Here is a 26,397-nt window from a genome sequence, read left to right on the forward strand (position 1 = left end):
TATATGGTCGAAAACGAAGCAGTTTCTAACCCGAACATAACATAACATAATAAGATTTCTTTTGAAAAAGAAGGCGAGCACCTAACATGTCGGTCTTCAAAATATCGCATACTTAAACTGGTGTTGTATTTAAAGATTACGCTCTCATCATGATCATGATTCCTCGAAAACTTGAAATAAAAACAATTTCTATTTTAATTTGAAAAATAATAAATTGGATTTATTTTCTTTTGTTGTTGATTTTTGCTTGTATTTTTTTTCTCAACTATTTTTTTTTGTTTTTTTTTGTAATATCAAATAAATATTTTTATTTTTTAATATAAAACTAGGTTTTGTTTTTGTTTATAAATAAAATACTAATTTTCACTTATAATTTGATTTTCTTTTATTATAACGTATCTCTCAATATAATGTCTTTAAATATAATATATCCTTTTTATTTAATATTAATATATTTATAATTAATATTTACAATTAAAAATTTAGCTATATCATCTTAATGGGCTTTAAGTTTGTTCTATTTACAATGCATTTGCTTTAATTGTGTGTTTATTTTAATTTAATTTTTTTTTTTCATATATAATACATTTATGAAGTTAAAAGTTTTACATATTTAATTGAAATTTGTTTTTGTTTAAATTTTAATTTTTGTTTTTTCATGTTTAGCATTTGAGTTTTGTTTACAATTTAATTACAAAAAGGGAGACAAAGTGCAATGAAGTGCGTCAATTTTGAAATTTAAATTAAAACTTAAAACAACTTAAATATTATATTGCTGTCGCATTTTTACGAACAAAATTGTTATTTTCCTTGAAACAATGTTAAATAGATAATACTCTTTACTCAATAATAGATTTTTATTAATACTTAAACTTCATTGCAATATTTTGTTGTTATTTCTTTAAAATATTCCAATCAAAAGCAGAAAAAGGACAATGCTAAACAGAAAACACCAATGCGAAGTTAAACTTCGTTAAAATCGAAGTTAACATTACTTTTTATAAGTTTTCACAACCTGAGCAATATTACAATTTTTTGTATTGATTGAACAATAGTTTATCGGTTTTGTTTGTTTGTTTTTGACAAATAGAATGATAGCAGTATCTGCTATATGTTTAAGAACTTAATCAATTCAGAAGGACGCTTGTAAGGTCACTGCAATGATGTCAGCAGTACCCTATTTTGTTGTTGTTGCTGTAGAAACCATTTAGAGGACTGACTTGACAGAGTTCAAGAAACAGAACTTATTGTTCATTGTTTGAACTTACGCAGGGCGGGCATGTTCGCTTGGTAACTTAAAAGTTCAGTCTTACAACTGATACTAACTGCCAACCATTATGTGAGCCGGATGTTCTAGCTCGTTCTCGTGGACGGACGAATATCTCGAAGCACTTAACGCCGATACTGGTGAAACGCTTTTGAATAAATCGTCTGAGGACAGTTTACATGAGGGCACTAGTTCGGTGAATTCAGAGCCCAGGCCGAAGTCCATGTCTAGGAATCCATATTCCCAAGTTGATGCAGCTGCAGCCGCCGCGAATGATGACGCTGAGGATGACGTTAAGGAGTACGTTGACGATGATATCGTTGACAGCGTGGTGAAAGTTGTGGGCGTGCCACTAGATAATGGACTAGTCAAGGAGGACGATGTGGACACAGAACTGCTATTGTTATTACTTTGCACTGAAGAGGCCGTAAATGTGCCACTGATTGAAACCGTCGATGAGTTAAGAGAGACGGGCGTTGCCGCTGGCGGACTTGTTGATGATGTGGCAGGCGGCAGGATTGTAAATAAGTCATTATTGTTCAAGGGATCTAGTGCTGACTGAGAGGATAAGCTCAAGACAGAACTCCAGTTGATGGAACGATTCGAGTCGTCCTCGCCATATCCTGAGTCATTATCACTAGATGTCGTTGTGTTTGAAACTGGCGTCACTGGAGTAGGTGTAACCGGGCTGGGTATGGCAGGAAAAGGTGTTGCTCTGCCAGATTGCGATTCCCGGAATGGGTAGTGATCGTACGGATGCAGCGATTCACTGCTGTTGCAGTGCGTATTTTGCAGATGTTGATGGTGTTGCTGCTGCGGGTGCTGTTGATGGGGATGTTGTTGTTGCTGGTTGTTGAAAATGCTAGATTTAGGCATGGCGTTCATGTAAGGTGACTGTTGCGTACAATCACCGTTGCGGCTATCAGCCGGCTGTTGTTGACTATGGAACTGGTTGTGTTGTTGTTGCTGTTGATGTTGTTGTTGCTGTTGCAATTGATGGTAGTCGAGGCTGGTTACCCTCGCACAACCCATTACTGGAGAATAATCTCCATTCACATTGTTGGACTGCTGTTGATGCTGCAAGCTTTGCTGATGTTGCAGATGCTGTTGTTGCTGCTGCTGCTGATGATGGTGATGGTGACTATTGTGGTGATGATGGTGATGGTTGCTTCCATGGTGAGGTACATGGTGGTGCAGATGACTTTGATGCGGATGGTGCGGATGGTTAAGATGATGTTGCTGCTGCTGTTGGTGCATTTCTTTCGCTTCGGACTCAATTTCCCTATCGATGTATTTTAATGTATTGCAAATAAGCACCGAACGGTATAAGGACTGCTCAGAAACTTGACGGAAGCGGGACAATTTGAACATAGACAGGTTTCGTATCTTCAGTCGAACATCCTTATAGCAATTCTTATTTGTATTGCACCATGTGCCAGCACGACCATCACAGCATCGTTTCATGGGATGCCTAGCATCCATTCCATTGTTATTTCCACCCACCATTCCTGCAACATTACTTTGATTTGCCAAACTGCTGAAGCTTGAAGGACTGCATCCAAGCTCTAGATACGATTTGCCGTTTTCCGCACAACGAATCGTCTGTTGTGGAGGTGGATATGCCGCCTCTGGTGGTACATAGAATCCATTTTGTCCCGCTGAGTTTCCCCATTGTGGTGCAAATCCTGAGTTGGGCGCCATTCTTAGGTGTTGATTGCCCGTTCGAGAACAATTTTGCTGAGGGAAGGGTTCCGAATAGTAGTTTGGTCGGGTATTATATCCATTGGCAGGAGAATAATTGCGTTGCAAAGCAGCTGGATTGCCACCCGCTCCAGGATTACCTGCAGCAGCGCCGTTAGCAGTTCCGCTATTAGCGGGCGGACACGGATGATATCTTAATGGACAATAAGTCGGAATGATACTTTCTTCTTCTTCGTAATCATCTTCAAAATCATCATCATCGTCGTCCATTTCATCCGTACTCAAAAGTGTCGTTGCCAATGTTGAACGCGTCGAAATACTACCCCATGGATCACTAGGAACCGCAACCGCTTGGAGCTTCGATATACAATCTACCGGCTCTGAGGTATGCCACGGCTCACATGGTACCGCTGCTACAACTTCTAGTTTAGCAATACTATCTTCACTTGACGCTGTTGATGTTGTCCCGCCGTTTGTTGTTGCTATAGTAACCGGATTACCGTTGCTCGTTGCTGTTGCTGTTGATGCTGGCATCAGCGCTGTTGGAGCGCTATTAAAAACTTTATTCTCATCACATGTAGCTGAGTTTTTGATCAAATTTCCACCTGATTGTGCTGCTGCTGTTGCTGCTCCAACTGCCATTATTGGTGCAGAGCTATTCGTTGAAGAGGAATTTCCCATAATAATTGTTGGTGTTACTGTTGATGCTGTTTCATTGTTGTTGTAATTATTGCTACTAGTGTTGTTATTATTATTGTTAATAGTTTGTGTTGTGGTCGTCGTCGACCATCTGCTAGTCTTCACTGGTGGCGGACAATTAGTATAAGCATTAGCATCTTTACTATCAAATGTTATCTCATGTTTCCGCTTAGTAGCGGCTGTTGCTTGAAGACCCATTGCTGAATTAATCTGCAAGAAAAGAAAAGAAAAACGATTTTTAAAAAATTTGAATTTAAATAAACGCAGAAACAAAATAACGGCTAAAAAAGTCATGCCAAATTGCGCCAAAAAAAGAACTAAATAAAAATAAATGCAAATTGAAAAAAAGCTCTCGCTCACTTTCACTACCATTTCACAAATAAATTATCAAGGGTGACATGCTACATGATATATTTATTGATCCTCGTCCTGAACACACACATACACTCAAAATCACTCCCACACTAATATTTAGGAGTGCGAAATATGTCTCGGTATAATATTTTGCTGTTGTTTTTGTTGTTGCTGTTCCTATTGCTGTTGGTGTGTAAGATTTAATACATCTAATAAAAATAAATGAAGCAAGAATTTCCCGCCAGGCTTTTTTGCCACCACAGACAATTCGTTTGGGAAAACGAAAATTGGAAGAAGGGCTATAACGTCTTCAGTCCCAACTCCAGCTCCAGCTCCTCTACGTTACGTCGTCGTCGTCGTTCTTTAGATATACAATTTGATCCACAAGAGAGAAAAAAAAAACTGAATGTTATCAACGAAATGGATAAGACTACAACGTCGACGACGATGACGACCAAAGCAGGCAGTGGGAGCATTGGCAGCTTCAGCACCAACCAACAAGAATATAAACGAGGCAACGAATATATATATAAAAAAAATAATAATATCGAAGGAGACTCCAATCCTACCCTCCACCTCTGAGTGAAAACGAAAATACGCAAAGGACAAGGTACTATATTCTTCGTATAGGTATAAAGATTCAGAGTTGAAGAATAAGGAGGGTGGCAAGCAGCAATGTGGGGATGAAACAAAATAAAATAAAATAAAAAAAAAACAGAAAATAAAGTAAGTTCCCTCTTCCTATCCCCATTTTTCTTATACTTTATATTCTTGTTTTTTTTTTTTTTGTTGCTGCTGTGTCCTCGTTGAGGAAATTTCTTTCTTTAATATCGCCATCGTCTCTCTGATATTCTGATATTCTACCTACTAAAGTACAAGTCGACTCAAAGCCTGAAGAGGCAGGGGACGTCGAACCCATAATACCATACAGAAGAGTAGAAAATAAGAAGACAGAAAATAACTCCCTTCAAAAACAACCCCATCCCACATTTATTCTACATCTACGAGTAGGTATATACCACGAGCAATTCCGTCCTAAATCCAACAAAACACCATCATCCTACACGATGGCTGTGTCGTTGTCGTCCTATAGTCATCGTCGTCTTCGTCGTCGTCATCGTCGAAGTCGACGTTTTTCCAACCCTCCATCTAGATTCGGTGAAAGGATCTACACCGAGGTCGTATTCTATCCACACAGCACACAAATGTTCATTCCGAAATGGAAAAAGAACAAAACAGGAGGGTGAGGCTGACACAAATCCCCCTTCCTAAACCCAGTTGCCCGTCTATCTAATGCCTTAGCATTTTATAAGAACGACAGTCATAGTCATATACCGTCAGAATCTAGAATATAGAGTGTGTACCCATGTGTCTCTCTATAGGGTAAAACAACCATCTTAGTCGTCGACTGACGATAAGGATGAGAACGACAACGACGACCAGGCATCGCATGTTATACCGATCCCAACCAACATCCACCACTGAAGGGAAGGTTCAACAGAATGGAATAGGGCGCCGAGCTGCGAAATACATTTACTAAATTGAAAGAGGGTTGGCAGCAATGGTATAACAAACACAGGGCGAGAATATAAAATACAAACACACACACACACACATACATCAACATAAAATGGGACTAAAAGAAAAAGAAAAACAAACCAAGAACGACGACGAGGACAATGATGATGACGGTGTAGAGGACTTCGACTATACAACGACGACGACGGCTACGTCGTTTTATATTCACAGTACGGTTCTCGTTGCCAATAAGGGTGAGTTTTTCTTTCTACTTCAATCCCATCTCCAGTTCCATCCAACAGGATGAAAAACTGAAGGCAACTCACTAAAAGTAAAAAAATAAAAAAACAAAAAATGGAAACACATTTCCCAACGCTATAGATATAATAAATACACACAGCTACGGGTGGGCTATGCTTGATAGGTTTAGGTAGAGAGATACACAAGGACTCTTTCTACGGCTGCCTTTCTTCCTTTAATACCACTCCGGATTTTAAGGGAAAAAGGCAAAAAATCCATACCTAGATAAAAATACGGTAGGGAAGGTTTTTTTTTCTTTTTTCATGCTTTTTTCCTTCGTTGTCATCGTTAGTCGTTCGAGTCGAGTCCTTCTCTGGTAGTTTTTGCCTTCGAGAAGAGAGAAAAATTGAAAATCCTTCTTCAGTTGGAGTGATTTTCTATAGAAACGACAATTCGTAGAATATTTTCCTTTTTTTTTTGTTAATCTTAAGAAAAAAGAAAAGAAATATGAGACAGGAATAGGATTGGGCTTCGGCTTGTGCTTGTACTTCGAGTTCGAGCATTAAGTCCCGTCATCATTTTCGAGCAAAGGTTGTTCTTTTTTTTTATTTTGGCACATTTTCTGTTTTCTTATTTTTTTCTGAATTCCAAGATCTTCAACCCCATTCTACTCTAGAAGCTAAGTGTACTGGCTTTTCTTTGTTGACTGGAAAAATGTTCATTCCATATCATATATAGATACATGTATCTAAACTATAAGTATAACGAAAAACGACATCGACCATGGTTCATGTAAGATATTTTTGTAGGAACGTTGTTTTATTTTCATTTTATATGCTGGGTGGGTGTTATTTTTGTGTTCGAAGTGTGTGTATTCGAAGAGTAGAAAGTTCAGAAGAATCCATCCATTCATTTTTGGGTGCCGACATTTTGGGGCCGTTTTTCGACTTGGATATCTTTTTGGTAAACTTATTCTTTCTTCTTTTTTTTTCTACTTCTCCATTCTTTATTTATATTTTTTCTCATACTTTTTCCTTTCACCCTAAATTGTATGTCAAATTTATTTTCGTTTCTTATACATTTTCCCATAGCTTCGAAATATCAAACACAGAAGAAAAGAAACTCCAATTATTTTAATGCGACCCACGATCTATTTTTGTCTCCTCGCAATATTCCTCCAGTCCTATATTATTTTTTTTCTTTCTTGTAATTTTCGAAGATTAGAAGAAACATCGGAAGAATTAATTTTTGATTTTATTTTTAGAAATACAAAATATTCGTTATTTAAATAATATTCTCAAGATGCAACAATACTTTTGTTGCAGGCATAGGAACTCAACTCGCATCTTAATAGACGAATCTTTAAATATTGACTATTTCATATTTTATTTTCTTGAATGACTCACGTGAGCTATCATAACATTGATAGTCGTACGCTACGCAGTCATGCAATAAAAATTCTCTTCACTTGGATGAAAGTTTTGTGTTGTATAGTAGATGACACGAGTTGCTATAAGTGGAGTGTTTTTGTTCTTGATATTTTTTTCGAATGAGTAAGACAGTTTGTTGAATGAGGGGGGTTTTGTTGTGCTTTCGTTCACAGGAATGTGAGTTGTTTAAAAAATAAAGATTAATTGATGGAAGACCTTTAAATTTGTTGATTTTCATATTTTTTTATCTATTAATTCAAGTTTTGTTTTAAAGTTACTTAAATGGCGCCCAACTAAACCTTACATTTGGTAAAAGCCTTCTTAGATGAATAATTTGTTAAAATTAACAATTCAAGATTTCTTTTTAAGGTAAGGCGCCTAACTAAAGTTTACTTCTATGATAAAATCAGGAAATGGCGCCCAATGTGGGGTCAGTTAGTGGTCATTTAAATGACTTTCTGTTGTCTATCACGATGAATTTCTTAGCTTAATTTACATGAACGACCATAATAGGCCCACCTTATCTTGTATTCAAGTATTTGGTGACATAAGTAATCTTCGATGATAAAATCAAGAAATGGCGCCCAACTTGAGATTAGTTTTGTGCTGATTTTAATTACTTTCTAAGGAGCAATTTCTTAACTGACTTGCTGAATAATGAAGTATATACGAATATGATAAAAGTGGATTCATCTTCTTCCAAACGCAAACAAACCAAACAACAACAAAAAAAACACCCACAGACAAGCAATTAACCTTGAACTCAAAAACCTTCATTATATTACCATATTCACTTCATAAATCACGCGCCTTGCTCTACTTAACTTCAAAGAGCTCATTAAAAAAAAAACCACTTGTGGCATAAACTCACTGAACTTACATCAAATAGACGACACACAAAAACATTTTACTGCTATACCTCCACTCTCTACACATTCTCCATTAATTAGCCATTAAAATCATTCCAATTGACATAACACATAGACCAAAAAATAAAACGTCATCTAACTCAAAACTCTAAATGTCAAACTCTCTTTGGTGGTACAATGTTTTCTTTTAAGTCCTATCTAAACGTCACAAGAGCACGAGAGCTAACTCAACTTAGAAATGACCAAATTCATCCCCTCAAAATCAATTCAATGGAAAATTTGCAAAAAAAAAAATAAGGGATACGAGTACAAGTACAAGCCAGGTCCATAGGTTTTTATGGGAGGTATATCATCAACTTAACTAATGAAAGCGCGACTAACAGCAGTCGCACCACCAACACTACCACCTATCACCGTCCATTTATTTATCCCCAAAGCAGCGATGACAGCGATGTGACAGAAGGCCATCTTACGACGACACGGCGACCAAATGAACCTTCAGCAGAAGAAGTATCCATTATCTTCAGCATCATTAGAAGTGAGCTGAAGTGAGCGGAAATTCTGCACGAGCACAATAATCGCGTCTGGACAAAATTTTAAACGTTTTTTTCTTTTTGTGTGTTGCTTTGCTTGCTACGCTTTGTGTTTATGTTTTAATTGGGTTAAAAATAGAAACTTTGAAAGTTGTTCTTTTTTTTTTATTATTTTTGGTAACGATGGGGTAAGAGATACTACACTTTTCGGCGAATGATGTTTAAAAAGAACAAATGTAAACAGAGAGCAAAGTTAAAGAGTGTATGAGGAACAGTTTTTATTTTATTTTTGGAGGAATGGGGGAATTTGCAACCAAAAATAAATTCAGGCAGAACACAGAGAGTAGAAACAGGATGCGGGCGGCTTAGTACAGAGCACCAGCGAGCCAACAAGCCCCAGCAAGCAACACAACAGAGCTACAGCAGTGTAGGTAGTATACGAGTAGAGTATAATAAGTTTTGAACTGTTTCGTGAGTCATTCTGCAGAATGCAGCCGTCGGCGCGGCGGCGGTGGCGGCGGGTGCACAACGCTACTCTTTCGCATCGCACGTGGTAAACAATGTTGTGAGGGTGGCTTCTCCAAATAGAGGCAGCGAAAGGGTTTTTAGTCGTCTCGGATGGTGTGTTTTTTTAAAGGTTTTCCCCTTAGCTCGTTTGGGATATGAAAAGAAGAAGTGGTAAAGAGATGAAAGAGTTGGCTGGGCTTGAAGTAAATGCACACACTAGTTGTGTTGTCGTAGCGCGTTCGCAACGAAATTCAATAATTTTCAAGGGTAAAATTCGTCGAGAGAGGGATGATGTTCGCATGGAAAAAAAAGTGGTTTCCCTTTTGAAGGGTGAATGAATTTCCATGAACATACAAAACACCATGTAAACCGAGTACATACTACCTACCTACATGATTCCAGATCCAAAGGGACCAAAGGAATGGATAGATGAGGAGGCTAGGAGGATGTGAAGTTAAGGCGTTTGCGTTTATGCATTTGCAATAGGGTAGCGGTGGCCAATATACGCGTTCTGAATGAATGGAGGTATTATCCATATGGGCTTTCAGAATAATTGAAGAACTGCTCTCTCTCTATTTCTTTTTTGTGTTGATATATGTATGTTTTGTTGAAGGACGACGATTTAGCCCTTTTTGTAGGTATTTCCTCAATCCGCAGTCCTTAGTGCTTTCTCTCTTTTATTCACGTTTTCCGTATATCGACAAAGTAGAATAACCTTCAGTTCATGAAGAATGAAGACGGTACAACCTCTCGACGAAGGAAAGGGTAAAACAGCAATGAATTATTTATATTTAAGCAAGCACAACGAGGGCACGGCGGCGGCTCAGGCTCAGGTTCAGCCGCCGCCACGAGGAGCAAAGACTTATTATACCACCTAAATGGATAGATGGAGAAGGGGAGCTGCTTGCGGCACGACGACGACGACGAAGTCCAAACGACTATAATATGAGTGGGAATATCCACAATATGGTGGTACATACCACCGAACGCCACACAAAACTGGACAATCAAACTTTTGAAGGTCGTTTATAGTCGTGGGTGCTTGGTGGATGTGATGCCGTCGTTTATTGTGGTTGTTGTTGATGTCGTTATTGTTGTTGCAAGTTCCACGGTGCTTATATTATTACGTTTTTCATGAAGGAACAAAAAAAAAGAGAAATTTGGGTCGACGGTGGCAGTGGATCTTATTTTAATTTATTAGCGTATGGTAACCAGCCAGAGAGTAGAGTATATGAATAATGTCGATGAACTGCGTTTGTGACGTAATGGGGGCTTACATTTTTTTTTAAACAAAACAGAAAGGGACGAACAATAAAATAAATAAAACTAGGACACTTGTTGTGTAGCACTTGTGAAGTTGTCCTTGGTTTGTTTTTATTTTTATTTTGTTTGATTTATTTATAACCCAAAGAGCTTCAATTGAATTTAAATTTTGGTGATCTACATTGTTAATATGTATTGTCCGTGATTTTAAGAGAAAGTATTAATTGTTCCATGATTCTTGGCAAAAATCAGATAGATTATCATTGAAAGTGAAATTTGAATCTAAATGGTACAGAAGTGCAAACTAAAAACAATGGTACTACTTGACAATTGATAAAACAAGAACTGCTTGAATGTTCAATTCGAAGATGCAGGTAAATCTTCTGCACCTTTTTTGATCATCTCATAAAGTGTCTTCATATAAATTGCAACATATCAAACCATAATCCTCTCGACTGGCGCCCAACGCGAGACACATTCATTTTGAAATTACTTCTGTCAACGCAATCTAATTTAAACTTAATCAGCTAGAAAGGAAAAATTACAAGTATCTAGGTTCGTTAAGAGCCTTCTAACCTCTTTTGAGCTCAAAATCAACTCCAACTTCTGATCCATCTTGTTCATTCTAAATAAATCACCTAAATTCTCAAGAAACAATAACATAAATCTATGCAGTCTTTTTTGTTCTTTAAAAAAACAGAAAATAATAAAATTTAGGAGAAAAAATTCCAAAAGATTTTTATTTTTTTCGAACTCTTCCTTGTATTTTTGTTTTTCTGTTTCGTAAGTTTATTTGTCTCTCATAAAAGAAGGCTATAGCCATATCTATGACGCCGATAAAACTTTTGTTGTTGTTGTGTTTTAAATATTTTTCTCCGACTGTATAAAACAAAATAAAGTATGTATATAAAAAAAAGCTGCGCTGCTGGTAACTAAACGAAATATCAAATGAAGAAACCAGCCAAGCAACTAGTCACAAGTGAACTGTGAGTTTTGTTGCTGCTACGGGCTAAAAAGTTGAATAAAAGGCTACAAAAATATATTTATACTCGTATTCACAAAAATAAAAAAAACTCAAATGATTGAATAAAATGAACAACAACGATGACGATGGACGGACTGGCCTGGCCTGGCACGGCCGTTGCCTCCATCTCTCTGCCGCCATAACCTCCGTCGTCGTCGGTCGTAGTTGCCTTCATCATAATCAGCGACGCCGCGCCGCGCTGCCGCCGCCTCATCACCACCATCACCGTCTGCGTCGCCATTGCCATCGTCCAAGTAGCTTTCGTCTCAGCTCAGGTTTTAGATCGTTGAATCGCTTGCTTGCTTTCTTGGTTGGCTGGTTGGTTGGCTGATTTTATTCGGTCGTTTGGATGGTTGCTCGGTTTGCGCCTGGTGCACGCGCGATCGTTCGAAATGGGCTCGTTGTCATCAAAGTTGATGATGTTGACTTTATACTATATATATATATGACTATATACTGTGAGAGCTGAGAGGTGCTCGACAACGACGACTGAACGGTGTTACGCGACTCTACAACAACAAAATCAACTTTTATATTACCAGGCATATTTTACGGTTGGCTTTTTCAAAGCCAACAACCAACCAGCTACGGCAACAACAATAAAATACGATATTAAAGCACCAAGGTAACCATGAGAGAGCTGGAAGTGGCTACTACTTGGCGGCGGCGTTGGCGATTGTTGGCAGCACAGCATTTTATTTCTGTTTATTTTTAATTTTTGTTTTTATCTTTTTATTTTTTATGAAATATAGCAGAGCCGCTTGGAAACCTGCTGTTGCGCCTTTGCGTCGTCGTCGTTGTCGTTGTTGTCGTATACGACAACAGCAAAGCTACGACGACAACGTTGGACGGGTACGATGCGTCTTATTACTTTCTTTGGATATTTTTGTATTTTCTGGAAGTTTTGTTTAATGCCAGTTTGACTTCTTCTTCTTCTTCAAAAAAAAAAGATACCTCATCGAAAAGAAATCCCCTTACAACCTACCTACACAAACAGCAAAGCTACCAAAGGAACAACGACTTGAATGTTTCATTCTTTTTGTGGCCCGTTTTTTTTTTTGTATGCAAGAACGTTTTTGAGAAGACTCTTTCCCTACAGCAACGATATATTTATGGGAGTATGTTTATAACTCATCTTCCCACATATCAGGGTTTCTCTATAGTACATCCATGGAATAGGAATCTCTAAAAGAATTTACGTCTTCGTTGCCAAGCTGTTGCTTCTTGTTCCCCTTAAATAATAAAAAAAAACGGCGACGTCGCGACTTACGATACAAAATAAATAAATAAAAATAAAGACTTGCTTCGTAAGGCACAATCAACTTTTCTGTGTCAAATCGATTTTTGATTTGAATTTCGAATGTGCATAGAAACTCAGTTTGTACAAAAAGACGGATAGACAGATTTGAATTTGTATGAATGAAACCCACATGTCTTCAAGTTTGCATCAACGGCATGGCACGTAAAGGCATATCTGGAAAGAAAAGCTCTCGGTCTTCAACTTGTAAACATTTGCCTAATTTTATTGGTTCCTTGCTTCCGAAAAGCGACACCCCAAAGGAAAAAGTGTTTATAGCGGTTGATTGACCATAACAGCAAATATCAGAGCTTTGTGTCATAACGTGTGTAAGAGTATAGTAGTTTTCCAAAATGAGGGTGGTGTAGGTAGGGAAGGCATCATAAGTTGTTTTTCCCATAGTCTCATACGGAAACTATGTGTTAGAAGGAATAAGATATTTTCTTTTCCTTCTTATTTTTTTTTCTTTTTGTTTGCGGAAAAGCTCAACATACGCATGGCGAACATGGGACATGCAAAATTCACCAGACGACAATGATGATGACAGGAGGATGAAAATAGCGGTAAATGGCGTTGGGTGTCGGTGGCGGCACAGGGCACACTTCATGACACTAAAAACAAAACACACACAAAACTTACTAAGTTCAGTTCCTCTTCTTTTCTATCGGGTTTGTTTTGATTATATTTTTGAAAATTATAGGGGTCGTAGAAGCAGCAGTAGCAGGTAGAGTAGAGTGTAGTGTAGTACAGAAAAAGCATATACGGATACGCGTGCTATGCTACGTGCCATGAGAAATAATGATAATAAAATATATAAAGAACACACAAAAAAATGTAAACAACCATTTAGAATGGGGTTAAGGAAAATAAAAAAGAGAAATATGAATTGAGACGATGGCGATGACGATGATGGCGAAACAAACGAACGAACGGACGACTTTATAAATACATCAGTGCTCGGCTCGCTCAGCTGATGGCAGCACAAGGCAGAACAGTTTATGCATTGTTTTCGGGTTGAATTACTCTTGCTTGTACCTACTATATAATACTCTCCCATTATGTCGATTTATGAATGAAATCGAATCGAGAAACGAGATGATGATGATGTCGATTTCGATGAAGATGGGCAAAGGAGGCGGCATGTCTGGGATTTTGATTTGTTGCGTCAAGTGGATTTGATTTGGTTTTGTTATTGTTTTTGTATGTCAAGAGAGTAGTATGAAATTATGATTCATTATAAAGTGGGTTATCTGTGCAGTTATTTTGTTTTGTTTACTTTATGTGAATAATTAACGTTTGTTTTGTGTGTTCCCTGAGCGATCCCATTTAAAGTCAAGGTCGCTTGGTAAGTGAAATGATCTACTGCCGTTTATTAAGTCATATAAAGATGTAAATCACTCAATATAAAACTTACTTCGAATTACTACAAAGGAAACAAAACATTGAATGGCGCCCAACGTGAAACCAATATACCTATTCTGTTATTTATAATGTTTTAATAGGGTTTTTCATTCATACATATTACATAGCAGTAAAATGATATTCATTAAACACCTTAAATACCTAATGTTTTAAATTTAAAATTTATTCATTTGTGAGAAATAAATCAAAGCATCTGCTTTTTTATTTCATTACAATTTGATAGTGTGTTGGGTGCGATTGCTGATTAAAAACTTATTTGCAAGTATTAAAAAAAATAATATCATTAAATGGCGCCCAACTCAAGATCAATGCAAATCAAAGAAAACAGATGAAACTTTAAGTGAACTCTCCTATTTTCTTTCTAAAAATAAACGTTCGCAAAAACCAACTTTTGCCCTCCATCCATCAACACTATATACAAATTTTGTCTTAAGAGCTTTAAACGGTTCATAAAAAAAAGAAGAAAAAGTCTATAGGTACTTATACTAAAAATAAAGTCAATAGCCTAAAAAGGGTATAGTATACCTGGAAACTTAAACATATTCTTTTAAAGAATTTCCGGCACATTTCATATCGTTTTCAAGAGACCTTGACAACGGTTTATTTTTTTTTTTTTCAATTTTAACCACCCCAACTTCAACACGACCTTCAAAAAAAGCTTCTTAAATCATAAAATATAATTCGGGAAAGGATAGAGCCTGACTTCATTTTACACACAAGTTTCAAAAGATAAAAGGAAAACTTCAAAGTCACCACACCAAAGATGCAAAAGGCTATAACGACGTGGACAATATTATTTCGAATAGTTTATAGCGATAGAGGAATATACACCAGGCCGGGTATATATTATATAAAATAAGTATATCAGTAAATTTCTGCCTGGTGAAGTAAGTCTGACAAGCCAACAAACCCGATGGTCCTATACAAACGTCAGAAGAAAATACAATATTATACGGGCGACGTTTTTGGTATTTTTTTTCCTTGGTTTTTATTTTCGTATCTATAATGAAGGAAGGCAAAGGCAAAACCTTCTTCATCTTAACTAAACTACCATCAGGGTTTCTTATGCATTTGCTGCTGCTAGCTGGCAGCTCTCGCCCTTCTCGGTTGTAATTTTTCGTTTCCTTTTCAATTTTTATTGATGGCCTTTCGGATGCGATAATTTTTTTTTTTATTTTTCGTCTTCTTCTTTCTTGCTTGCCTTCGTCGTCGTCTTGTGCTCCCTTCACCTTTTTCAATTCAATTTTAGGTAGACAGTTGGGTATGTTTGGGATTTTCTTAGGCCTCATCTATGCTAAGTTAACAACAGAAAAACTACAAACTGTGTCGGCGGAAATTTTGTTGATGGAAAACGAAAACCAAAAAAAGAAATATAATAATAATCCAAAGAAAGACCGAGGGGTCAGGGTTGTATTTTTGAATTTGCCTAAATGAGATTCTTTTATGTAGAATTTTCCACAGACCGATTTTAGGTGATTTGGGTATTTAAAGAAGAGGTCATTGCAATAATAACAACAACAACAAGGGCATATAAAAATAGAGGCTCGCCAGGTAGAAATTTAACATTTATGGTACCTAACATCGTTTCATTGCTTTGCTATAATAACTCATAGGAAATGATGTATTGATAGGTCTGTCTTTGGCGAAGTTTACTATTTTTATATGGAATTTAACAAGGATTGCAATTCGTGTCAATTTTAATGGAAAAAAAGGATTTGACTTGTTTTGAGAACGAATAGACGAGACGTGATGAAGAAGACAGGATTTGAATTAGTTTTCGGTCAACCTGAGATCAAGATTGAGCAGGTATCTCATTTGAATGGAAAGCTTGATGATAGTTGATTTGTAACTTGTTGCAAACTATGAAATAATTTTCGTTTCTTAAACACTTGACTCTAGATTTTGTAAAAAAAAATCCTGGAAACCAATTGGATAAAGGAAGATCTAGGAGGTTTTACTAACATAGAGTTATTATTTGAACTATGCCGAGTAATTTGTATCTTAAACTTGTCTAAAATGTGAATTCTACAACTCAAAATATTATATATAAAACTAATAAAATAATTACATTCAAATATAGAATACAAAAGCAAACTTTCGTCCTTACATATCACTATCATACTTTAAAGAACAAATCGAAACAATTGATTGATACATTCTAGTTGTTACATATCAGCGAGTCGGTATTCAATGTACCCAAAACATCGAAGAGAAAGTACAAGTATCTGACCTTAAGTTCAAGGTTTAAAATCACCTATATTTGAAACTCAATAAAACATTGTGTGGTACTTTCCCAGCATCTCGACAACATCCGAATACATCAATTGAATACAATTTGCCCTAGTTCCACCATATCATCTCGATAAATTCCACCACAAGTTTTTTGCATCCTATAAGACAGAGTAGGTACCTACAGACAAGCAAACTTCCTCCAACTTGGAGGAAAGAACATTTGGTTCCCCAAACTTTTTCCACCACACTCGGCGAAGTTTTAACATAACTATACCATAGGTATACCTACATATAACAACTTGCTACGGTATCCAATAGAACGTGACTTAAAGACTTAAATATAAACTCTCGAGTTATACAACTCGCACTGCAAGCTTCTATTCCATCCTCCAACATTTTTATTTTGTTCTCAAAAAAGAAAAACCCTAACAATCTACCTACCCTACCGACCGACCGACGCGACACAACAACGCGACCTAAGCATTTACTGCATGCATCGTCATGAAGCATCAGACATAAAAGAGGCCAATAATTTGCGTATTTGGGTCCTTTCTTTCTTTCCCAACTCGAAACATTTTGTAGGAATTAATTTCTTCAATCAAAAGCAGAACTCTGATAACATTGTCATTGACAAAAACAAATACTGCGAATCAGTCCAGGAGCGAATCACAAAAAAAGAACCTTGAAGGAGCAGCGAAATTTCTTATCAAATACGTTTAATCAGAATAAAAATAAAAGCAAAAATAACAGGAACTGATAACTCAACACGACTACGTCGATAAAGAAGTATGAAACACCTACATGTAGTGAGTAATCAATGACTGAATCATTGCCATACATACTCGATTTGATAACACCTACAATATTAGAAGAAATGACATAAAAATACATGAAACAATGAACGTCAAATATGAGTATTTTTCCATGGTAATTGAGGTTTCAGAAGTGGAATACTTTCAGGAATTTTTTTGTAAAGTCTTGGGGTAGAAGGAAATTAAGGTTAACAAAAAATGAATAAAATACATGCGCAAAGTTTATTTTGTTCAGAAATTTAGAAATTCAGAACAACTTCATTGCGACGAAAACATAAAACAGCATATCTTCTAGATGCTGTCGAGTCGAGCGATACGTTGTTATTTTGAGACGCAACTACTAGAAGCGAAGCAAGATTATGCTTATGCACTAAGAGCAAGCAAAACCAAGCCGGTTGTAGGTTATATGGTAGAGGAGCTCAGTTGAGTTGAGTATGGCTATCAAATTATTATTACATTTTTGTCTTGACTCTCTATACGCGCAGCAGCATAATAAAAGTTGACGACGCAGAGGTAAAATCGCAATCAAGAAAATAGCACACAAAGGCTGGAAACACCGCCAAATTAGCACCAGTCGTCATTCTCATCCCCATCATCATCATCAACATCATCATTGCCATCATCATCAACATCCACAACAACAAATACAACAGCATTATCATCGTCAACTTCAACATCTCGACTGTTCAGTGCTCGTCGTTGTTGCTGCTGCTGTGCTGCTTCTGGCTTCTGGCTAGCTGCTCTCGGTTCGTATTATTGTCCGACCGAGATGTACGTACTGTACTTTACCAACCAACCAACGACAACGACAACGAGAACACCGTACGCCGTACCGAGCGAATAATGTCGACGACGACGGCAACGGCAACGACGACGACGACAACAACGATGACGACGAAAGGCATTTCGGTATTTTTGTTCCCAAGTATAAAACCCACCACTGATGCCAGTATACCATTGCCATCTAGGAAGTGCGATAGAGACACCACTCATCGACCGAAAGAGAGGCCAATAGCACACATAGTGTATCACTTCGTTCGTTCGTTTACCAAAGTATTTCCACATAAAATCTACAAACACTGGAAATCGACCAGACTCGATCCGAACTCAAACGAACACAAATTCGTGTCGATTCGTTGTGGAAACGAAGTTGATTCGGCAACGATTTCCGATTCATTCGGTAGCCCAGGTCGAATTCCTCGTAGATGAAATTCCACCGACAGCGCAATTTAGAGAGAACAGACGCAAGCAAGCGAAAAGCAAGGGAACAACAACCACACATTCAAGATTATATTCATAAAGAAACTAATACAATTTCGATATACACAGAACAGAGTGTAGAGTAGAGAATATACAGCGCAGCAGAAGAAGAGAGAGTCAGAGGCAGGCAGTGTGGCAGCAGCAGAGTAGTAGACTTTAGAGTAGAGTAGAACAGTGGAGGCAAAAACAAAAACAACAGAACAACAACAACACCAACAACTGCTACAACAAAATCGTATGGGTTCGGGTCGATGTCGAAGTAGAAGCTGTATTGCTGGCTGGCTTGGCTGGCTGGCTGGCTGGTTCGTCGAACGAACGAACGAACGAACGAGGTACAGAAACAGCACATCATCATCATCATTGTAAGAGTGCTCCAATGTGGATGGAAACAGCAGCGGCAGCAGTAAAGACAAAGTGATGGCAATGGCGGCAGTGGCGGCGGCGACGGTGGTGGTGGTGGTGGCGGCGTCACTCGAAACACCACTGTGTCGTTTCGTTCATTCGTTCGTTCGTTGTGCTTCGTTGTTAGGTCTTTTTTTGTTGTTTTTTCCTGCTTTTGATATTCTCCTTGCAATTGCTTTGCTGGTGTTCCTTGGTACCGAGACCGACCGAAACCGATGAAGGTAGATTTTCGAGCGCTGGAACCGAGCGCTAGCTTCTAGCACTGCACTGGTGGTGGATGAATAGCTTTTCGATGGCTGGTTTAGTTGGATAGTTGTTGTTGTTGTTATTATTATAGAGTAAAGATTAAAATTATGTGAAAATGCAATTTGAGGAAAATTTCTTTTTCTATTCCACCACACATCGAGTGACTTTTATGTTGGGGCTAGTTGTTGTTTCTGTTGCTTTTTTCTGTTTCTGTTGCTGTTGCAGTTGCAGTTGTTTGTGCCGCAACTTTCTGCTGAATATTTTTGTGCATAGACTTTCAGCAGCAAAGTTGGTAGGTAAGGTATGGTATCTCTACTAAGAGGTTTTTGCCTGGGATTCTTCTCATCGTCAACATCAACATTATAGGCAGCTCACAAACTACCCAATAGCGACCAACTACACTCGTATATGCTTTGCATTGTATGTTGTTCTCGTTTTGTATGTCGCTGCTGACTCAAAAGATGACGTGATTTGTACAGTATGTTCGATAAATAAGCGGATGAGGGTTGAGCAGTTGTATCTGGTAGAAGGTGGATATATTTTGTTGTTGTTGTCGTAAATGATGGAGAATAAAGATGCAATACGATGCAGGATGTAGAAATAAAAATATGATCAGGTTGTGACCTGATGCTGAATATACTAAGATCTTTCTTATTTCTTTTTTATTACTAAAGTAATTTATAATTTATTCTGTTTGGTGTTGGGAGGATCAGTTGGTTGTGGTTTAATGTTGATCATTTTAGTTTATGTTAGACTAGATGTTTCGATAATGCAAAATTTAAACATATAGAGAAGAATTAAAGAGATTTATAATTGGCGCCCAACGTGAGTCTTATTTTTAAGGTGTTAAATCTTAATAGTAGAACGAATATTACACAAGCTTTTTGTTAAAGGCTTTAAAATGAGATTGGAATTATGATTCGTCTAAATTTAATTTGTATGGAGATGCCATCGTTTTTTTTTTAGCGAGGACGAATTACAAATATTACTTTCAATAGTTTTACTGATCTTTATGTTTGATCAAATAATGTTGAACATTTAAAGATATTTTAATGAGAGAAGAATTAAAGAGATTTATAGTTGGCGCCCAACTATTTTTAGCAGTTAAATCTTAAAAGTAGAACGAATATGAAAGAAGCTTTTTGTTTAATTCTTTTTTTGAATGAGATCGGAATGTTGATTCGTCTAAATTTGATTTGTATGAAGATGCCATCGTTTTTTTTTTTTAACTGGCGCCCAATGAGAGGACCAATTACAAATATTACTTTCAATAGTGTTACTGATCTTTATGATTGATCAAATAATGTTGAACATTAAAAGATATTTCAGTGAGAGGAGAATCAAAGAGATTTAAAATTGGCGCCCAACGTGAGTCTTATTTTTTTAGCAGTTAAATCTTAAAAGAAGAACGAATATGAAAGAAGGTTTTTGTTAGAGGCTTTAGAATCAGATTGAAATGTTGATTCGTCTAAATTTAATTTATATGAAGATGCCATGGTTTTTTTCTTTGAATGGCACCCAATGAGAGGACCAATTACATGTTACTGATCTTTATGTTTGATTAAATAATGTTGAACGTTTAAAGATATTTTTAAATTTAAATAGGAAATCAAGGTTTCCGAGTGTAAATGTTAATCTTTGGATACTTATTAAATCGGATGAAATTAATATTGTTATGATATGACGAGGGAGTCTCAAGTTCTTTAAGAACGGAATTGATTTGATCTGAGCTTTTATAAAAAGCCGCTTGTATATGTGCCTCTTTGCATCTAAATGTCTGACTTGATAGATAGAGTCGTGGTTAAGATTGAAGAATTAAGAGAAAAACTGGAACGCAGCTTATTGAATTAGCCTCAAAAATGTTGTCACCCTCTAAACTTTGACAGTGAAACTTGAAGATTATCAACCTTACATAATCGAAGAAGATCGACGGATTCGTTGTGTCGATCAACAAACAATTTTGTAAGCAAAAAACTGACGAGACTTCTACTGCCATATAAACAACAATAACATACACCAAGTCCCTCCATCATCAGAATAATCAAACTCTTGGCGCTATCCCATTATCATCGACATCTCCATCTCCATCATGCAACATTCAACCAGCCAGCATTGCTGCGCACATTATTTGCCTATCTTTTGAAGTGATTCAAGCTTATGCTGTGCGTTTCCATCGTCATCTCGAGCTAAGATCTCACTCTACCTCCACTCCATCCCTCCCTCTGTCTCTGTCGACATATTCCTTACACTCTGATGCATCAATCATTTTATAACGTTTGTAGTGAACTTTCCCAAGGTAGCGCAGCAGTCGAGATGATAATGATGGTTGCTTGAATGTATTTATGTCGAAAGCCGAAGCCGGTTGACCGACTCTCACAAATCCAATTTTTTTGTTGTTGTTGTTATTGTTGTTGTTTCATCTGTTTCTCCATTTCTATAGTTACTTTTTCTTTTGTATCTATATAAAATATATACATTTATTTTCTACTTTGTATTATTGTTTTGTTTGGATTACATTGTTGTACCTACCGATGATGATCAGATTCACAGGTGAAATAAGCTCCCACAGATATATCTACTTCTACTTCTCTTCTCTTGCAACAACAACTTAAATCCCACTGGCTTTTCCTCCAACAAGCAAACGAACAAACAAACAAACAAATGACGAAAAATTTTACCCAAAATTTAATATTAAAGAACATCAACATGAGAATGTATAAAGGACGACTTTAAGGACCTGATCTCTCTTCAAAAGTTAAAGCTTATTTCAATTTATATTATGGATGAATTGATATTGAAGAACAAGGGACCAGGACGAGGACGAGGACAACAGATAGATATAATAATATGAGTGAGTTGGTATGGTTAGGTAGATTGGTCCACATTGCTTTTATCGAAATATGTAGCAGATACATAATATATACCTATCTATACTTTGTACATATATATAGAAAAACGAAATGAAAACAATTGAGTGAACGTGAAAAGCAGAAGGTTGAGGAGTTGAGAATTCAGTTTACAGTGGTGAATTAAAAAAGTGGGTGTACAAAATTGTGGGCAGATTGTGGTATTTACACTCGTAGAACAGATATGCCTATACCTAGGTACTTACATTCAAAATACAAAATTTTATCCCGAACGAAAATAATGAAATCAAACTTTGAGGGACAGCAGTGTATGAATGTTTATGTCAGTGAGTGTGCCTGTGTGTAGGTGGTTTGTTGTAGAGCCAGAAAAAGCATCAGAATAATCATTTCAGGATAATGATTTTGTTGCTCTATACTATACCTACCTATATTGCCTGCCTACCCTACATTTAAGGTCTATCTCTTTTGCTCTTCCAATGTTTGTATGATGTGTGTGTCGTGTTGTGTTGTGTTGTGTTAGCCTGAGCTGTCAGTCAGGTATAAATGTATTCCACCCCTTCATTTCGCCTGTTCGTTTGTTGGTGGTGCTTTTTTGATGGCAAAGCAGCTTTACTATACTCTCTGATGGTTCTATAAGTAAGGGTGGTGTATATTGCATGATTGTAGTTATGTATATCCCAATGATAAAATGATAGCTATCCATGTAGTATATGTGTGTGTGTGTGAGTGTTTTTGTATGAGAGTGTATAAGGCTTAATGGTTGTCATGGATACAAGCCACCAACCAACAACACTGACATTCAACCACCCACCAACCTACCAACCCACCTACCCAACTCAACAAAATCACCCCACATTATATTCTACCACCCTATTCCTGTTAACGATAGAATAAAAGCTTTCTTTCCCTGGCACTGCCATGCACCCTAAATGGTAGATATCTATGTATGTACGACAACGAGTGAGTATACTGTAATAATAATTATTATTTTATATATCTAGGTTGACTGTTATACGGTTTTATAAAATGACGAGAGCTTGGGGTGATGGGGATGATGATACTGCTAGTGCTGATGGAGTTTTCTAGAAAAAGGTTGCTCTATAGCATAATGGTAAGGATAAATTTACCACCCCATGGCTCTGGCTCTGGCTCTTGCTCTGACTCTGGCTTTATGTTATATTCGTATTGCTTGTGCCTGCGTAGGTGTTCATAGTGAGAATGATTATTTTATACACACACACACACACACACAGGTACATCAAAGATACACACAAAAACAGACAGGAAAACACTAAAGGAGCCTGCTGCTGGATAAGGGAATGGATTGTAGGAGCCATCATAGTTGTTGTTGTTGTCGTCGTCATGACGTACAAAAGGCTGGGGATATAATAGAAACGAGCGCAGGGTTATAAACTAACCACATCAGGCGAAGAATTTGCCGAGCGAGGACGTATACGAGAAATGAAAATGGAAAACGAAGGGAATTAGGGTTGGATGGTTATAGGATGGGGGTATAAACTGAACTGAATGTGGGAAGAAGGACATAGCAGAAGCAGCAGCATCAGAAACAGAAACGGGCAGACAAGTATGATCGAGGGAAGGAAAATGCTGCTTAAAATAGTGTATCGGGAGGAAGTGGGCTGATGATGTGGCACAGTTAAGTTCAGTATGGTTCAGGTGGTCTTGGGTCGGTTGATCTGTGGGTGGTATACCAGGACTTGTCTCTTCTTTATGTATGTGTGTATCTATATTATAACTGAGTTTTTGTGCTGTGCTATACGTAATATCATTGCAGAGATATTAAAATTGGATATACATTTCTCTCTTTCTCTTTTGCTCTCCCTATAGATACACTAACAACAACATCAAGAACCGAGTGTATAGCAGTTTCCTCTAGAACCGAACCAAACTGAACCTACTAAATGGATGAATTGCGCGTAGGATTGTGTTCGTTTTTCGTTATGTTTCGTTTATAGGTAGATATGTGTATGTGTATGTGTATGTTTGTGGCTTTTGTTTTACCTGTTATGCGTTCATTACATAACCTCCCTCACACTTTGTATATTTAAATACAAAATATAAAACCTTGTTTCAAAACTTAGTTGTCGGTCTGGTTGAAAATTCTCTTTAATGAAATAAAAAAAAAATAGGTATATCTAGGTCCTTTTTTTGTGTTTGTTGTTTAATGGAAAATTGTGATCCTACACTTTTTGTTTTTATCATCAACATGATGAAAAAGTGTAAGCTCCTTTGAGGATGATCAAGTTTTTTTGTTCGTATTTTTTAAAAAAAGTTTAAATATATTATAATCTCATAGAATGACATTTGTAGATAGAAGGACTTTGTGTAGCTGTCAAACGTTTTTTTTGTTTTGTTTGAAGATTGCTAAGGCATTTATACTAAACCTGCATCTACAGTATACACCTCGTAACTTACCATGGTGATTATAATAATTAGATTTAATTCACCACTCTATTGTTTCTACTGCGCTAGCAGTTAGCTAGCCTTATTCAGGTTAGCTAAATGTACGAGTAGAACAGAAAAGAGTACCTATTAAGAGTTTTAAGCGTTTTTGTTTGGGTTGCGAAAGTGTGTTATCAGGTGATGACTGTGGTAGCCATTAGATATGGTTAAAGGGTTGATAATGGGTTATGCGTTGGTTGATGGTTGGTTATTGTCGAATCTACGTGTTCTATTCCACCCACTAAAAAGTCATCAATGCCGAATGTGCTTGTTCATTGACCATCGAACAATATTGGGTGACGTAACCGCATAATCTAAAATAGGCAAACAAAACAACAACAGAAACAGAAAAAAAACTATTACGCGCGGTATTCTATGGTGCTTGCTAGCTTGAAGCTATGTAGGATGAAACCCGTTATCAATGTGAGTGAACTACGTAGGTGCAAGAGTTAGTATTGAATTCAATTGAATGTGCATCATCGTTGCCGGGGCATCGTCATCGACAACGTCGGCATCATCATCATCATCATACTTGTATAGTTGCAGTCATGCATCTTTTATTGCAATGGTTCTATTTTGTTTAGGTTATAGATGCCGGCGATTCGATGGTTTAGGTTGTGCTATGCTCCTCTGTTAGAAAACGGTGGTGTTAGTAATCACCGGCGATTTGACTTAAGGTAGTTTAGTGGTTTTTGTGAACGTATAGGTTTTTTGCTTGGTTTTTGTTTGTTTTTGGGGGATTTTCATAAATGATAAGTTTGTTATTTTAGAATTTCTCGAGTATTTTGACATAACAGTATGTGATACAAGTTGCTTTCTAGAACAAGTAAGTTTCAGTCTTCGGTTAAGTGTTTTGTTTAAGAATTGGCAAGATTTTTTTTTCATTAAAATGATCGGTTCATTAGTTCTAAGAATTTAAAAATGTCTTTTATCAAAAAGCTTATAAAGATTTACCCTTAAACAAGCAGTAATATGTCGAATTAAATTAAGCTTTTCTGACATTTTAAAAACTGAGTGTCAAAGCACACTAAGTGCCACAGTCATTGTCATTTTGATTAATCGTTTTTTTTTTTCTTCTCAAGTTTTATTCGTTCACACTATGAAACAAATACAAATGTCAGATCAAAGAAGACAACGAAAATGAAAAACAAAAAAATAACACCGATCTCTCTAGCCTCATTTCGCAGCCTGACAACGTTCCGTCGAAAACTTTAAATCATCATCATTCAAGCACAAGCACAAGGGGAGCCAACAAAAATGTTTCTTTGCTGTGTTGCTGTTGCTGTTGTGCTTGGTTATGCGTTCGTGACTTCAGTCAATTACTCATGCGCGCATTTTATCGATGTTGCTTCGACTTCGACTCTGGCAATATAAACTCGAATCTCTCTTCTTGTTTTATATATATTTTTTTTTTCATCTTTTACTTTGTACTCACACGAATGGAATTCCATTCTGTCTGACTGTCTCAACGTCCGTCGATCGGTCGTTGTTTTCTTTGTATTTTATTTTAATATCTCATATAAGACTGTGCGACTATCGCTGTCCCAAACGAATGACTTACATCGGAAGGTCTCTTGGTTTTGCCTCGAGTTTTAAAAAAGTTGAAATTGTTTCTTAGTCAGGTTTCTTTTCTCCATTTATGTTAAGTTTTTTTTTAACTTTATATTTTTCATCTTTGTTTCTTCTTCTCATGTGATTTCTGATTCATACATTTATCACACTCCAGAGTGGATACAAAAATAAAGAGTGAAGCAATTTATTTAAGGTCAATTGGAATATACATAGTATAGAGTATAATACACATTGTCCATTTGTTTGACGAGCCGAAATGTCAGTCAGAGCAACAATCGGCGAACCATTACACACACAACATAATAATTAATCAAAATCAACAAGTTATCGATGAGCCACAATCAGCTGTTTGATATTTAAATCGTTTTTTCATTAAGTGGCGCCCAACACATAATCATACAAATCTTATACTTCGGCAC

At 36.9% G+C, this 26,397-nt stretch overlaps 1 protein-coding gene across 4 annotated transcripts in view; it reads right to left on the reverse strand.

Annotated features, from left to right (window-relative positions):
* Positions 1-396: 396 nt before the first annotated feature.
* LOC129941622 (myb-like protein Q) overlaps positions 397-26,397 on the reverse strand; it is a 56,193-nt gene continuing 30,192 nt past the window's right edge. For 2 of the 4 annotated variants that reach the window (XM_056050308.1, XM_056050306.1), the window contains exon 2: positions 398-3,877. In XM_056050308.1, coding sequence (XP_055906283.1) covers positions 1,322-3,865 — 2,544 coding nt within the window. In that variant the 5' untranslated portion in view covers positions 3,866-3,877 and the 3' untranslated portion in view covers positions 398-1,321. Of the gene's footprint in view, positions 3,878-4,027; positions 4,436-26,397 lie in introns of those variants that run through there. The other 2 variants (XM_056050307.1, XM_056050305.1) reach the window with 2 other exon arrangements.

Source organism: Eupeodes corollae, chromosome 1, assembly GCF_945859685.1.
Source record: "Eupeodes corollae chromosome 1, idEupCoro1.1, whole genome shotgun sequence".
Classification (NCBI taxonomy): domain Eukaryota; kingdom Metazoa; phylum Arthropoda; class Insecta; order Diptera; family Syrphidae; genus Eupeodes; species Eupeodes corollae.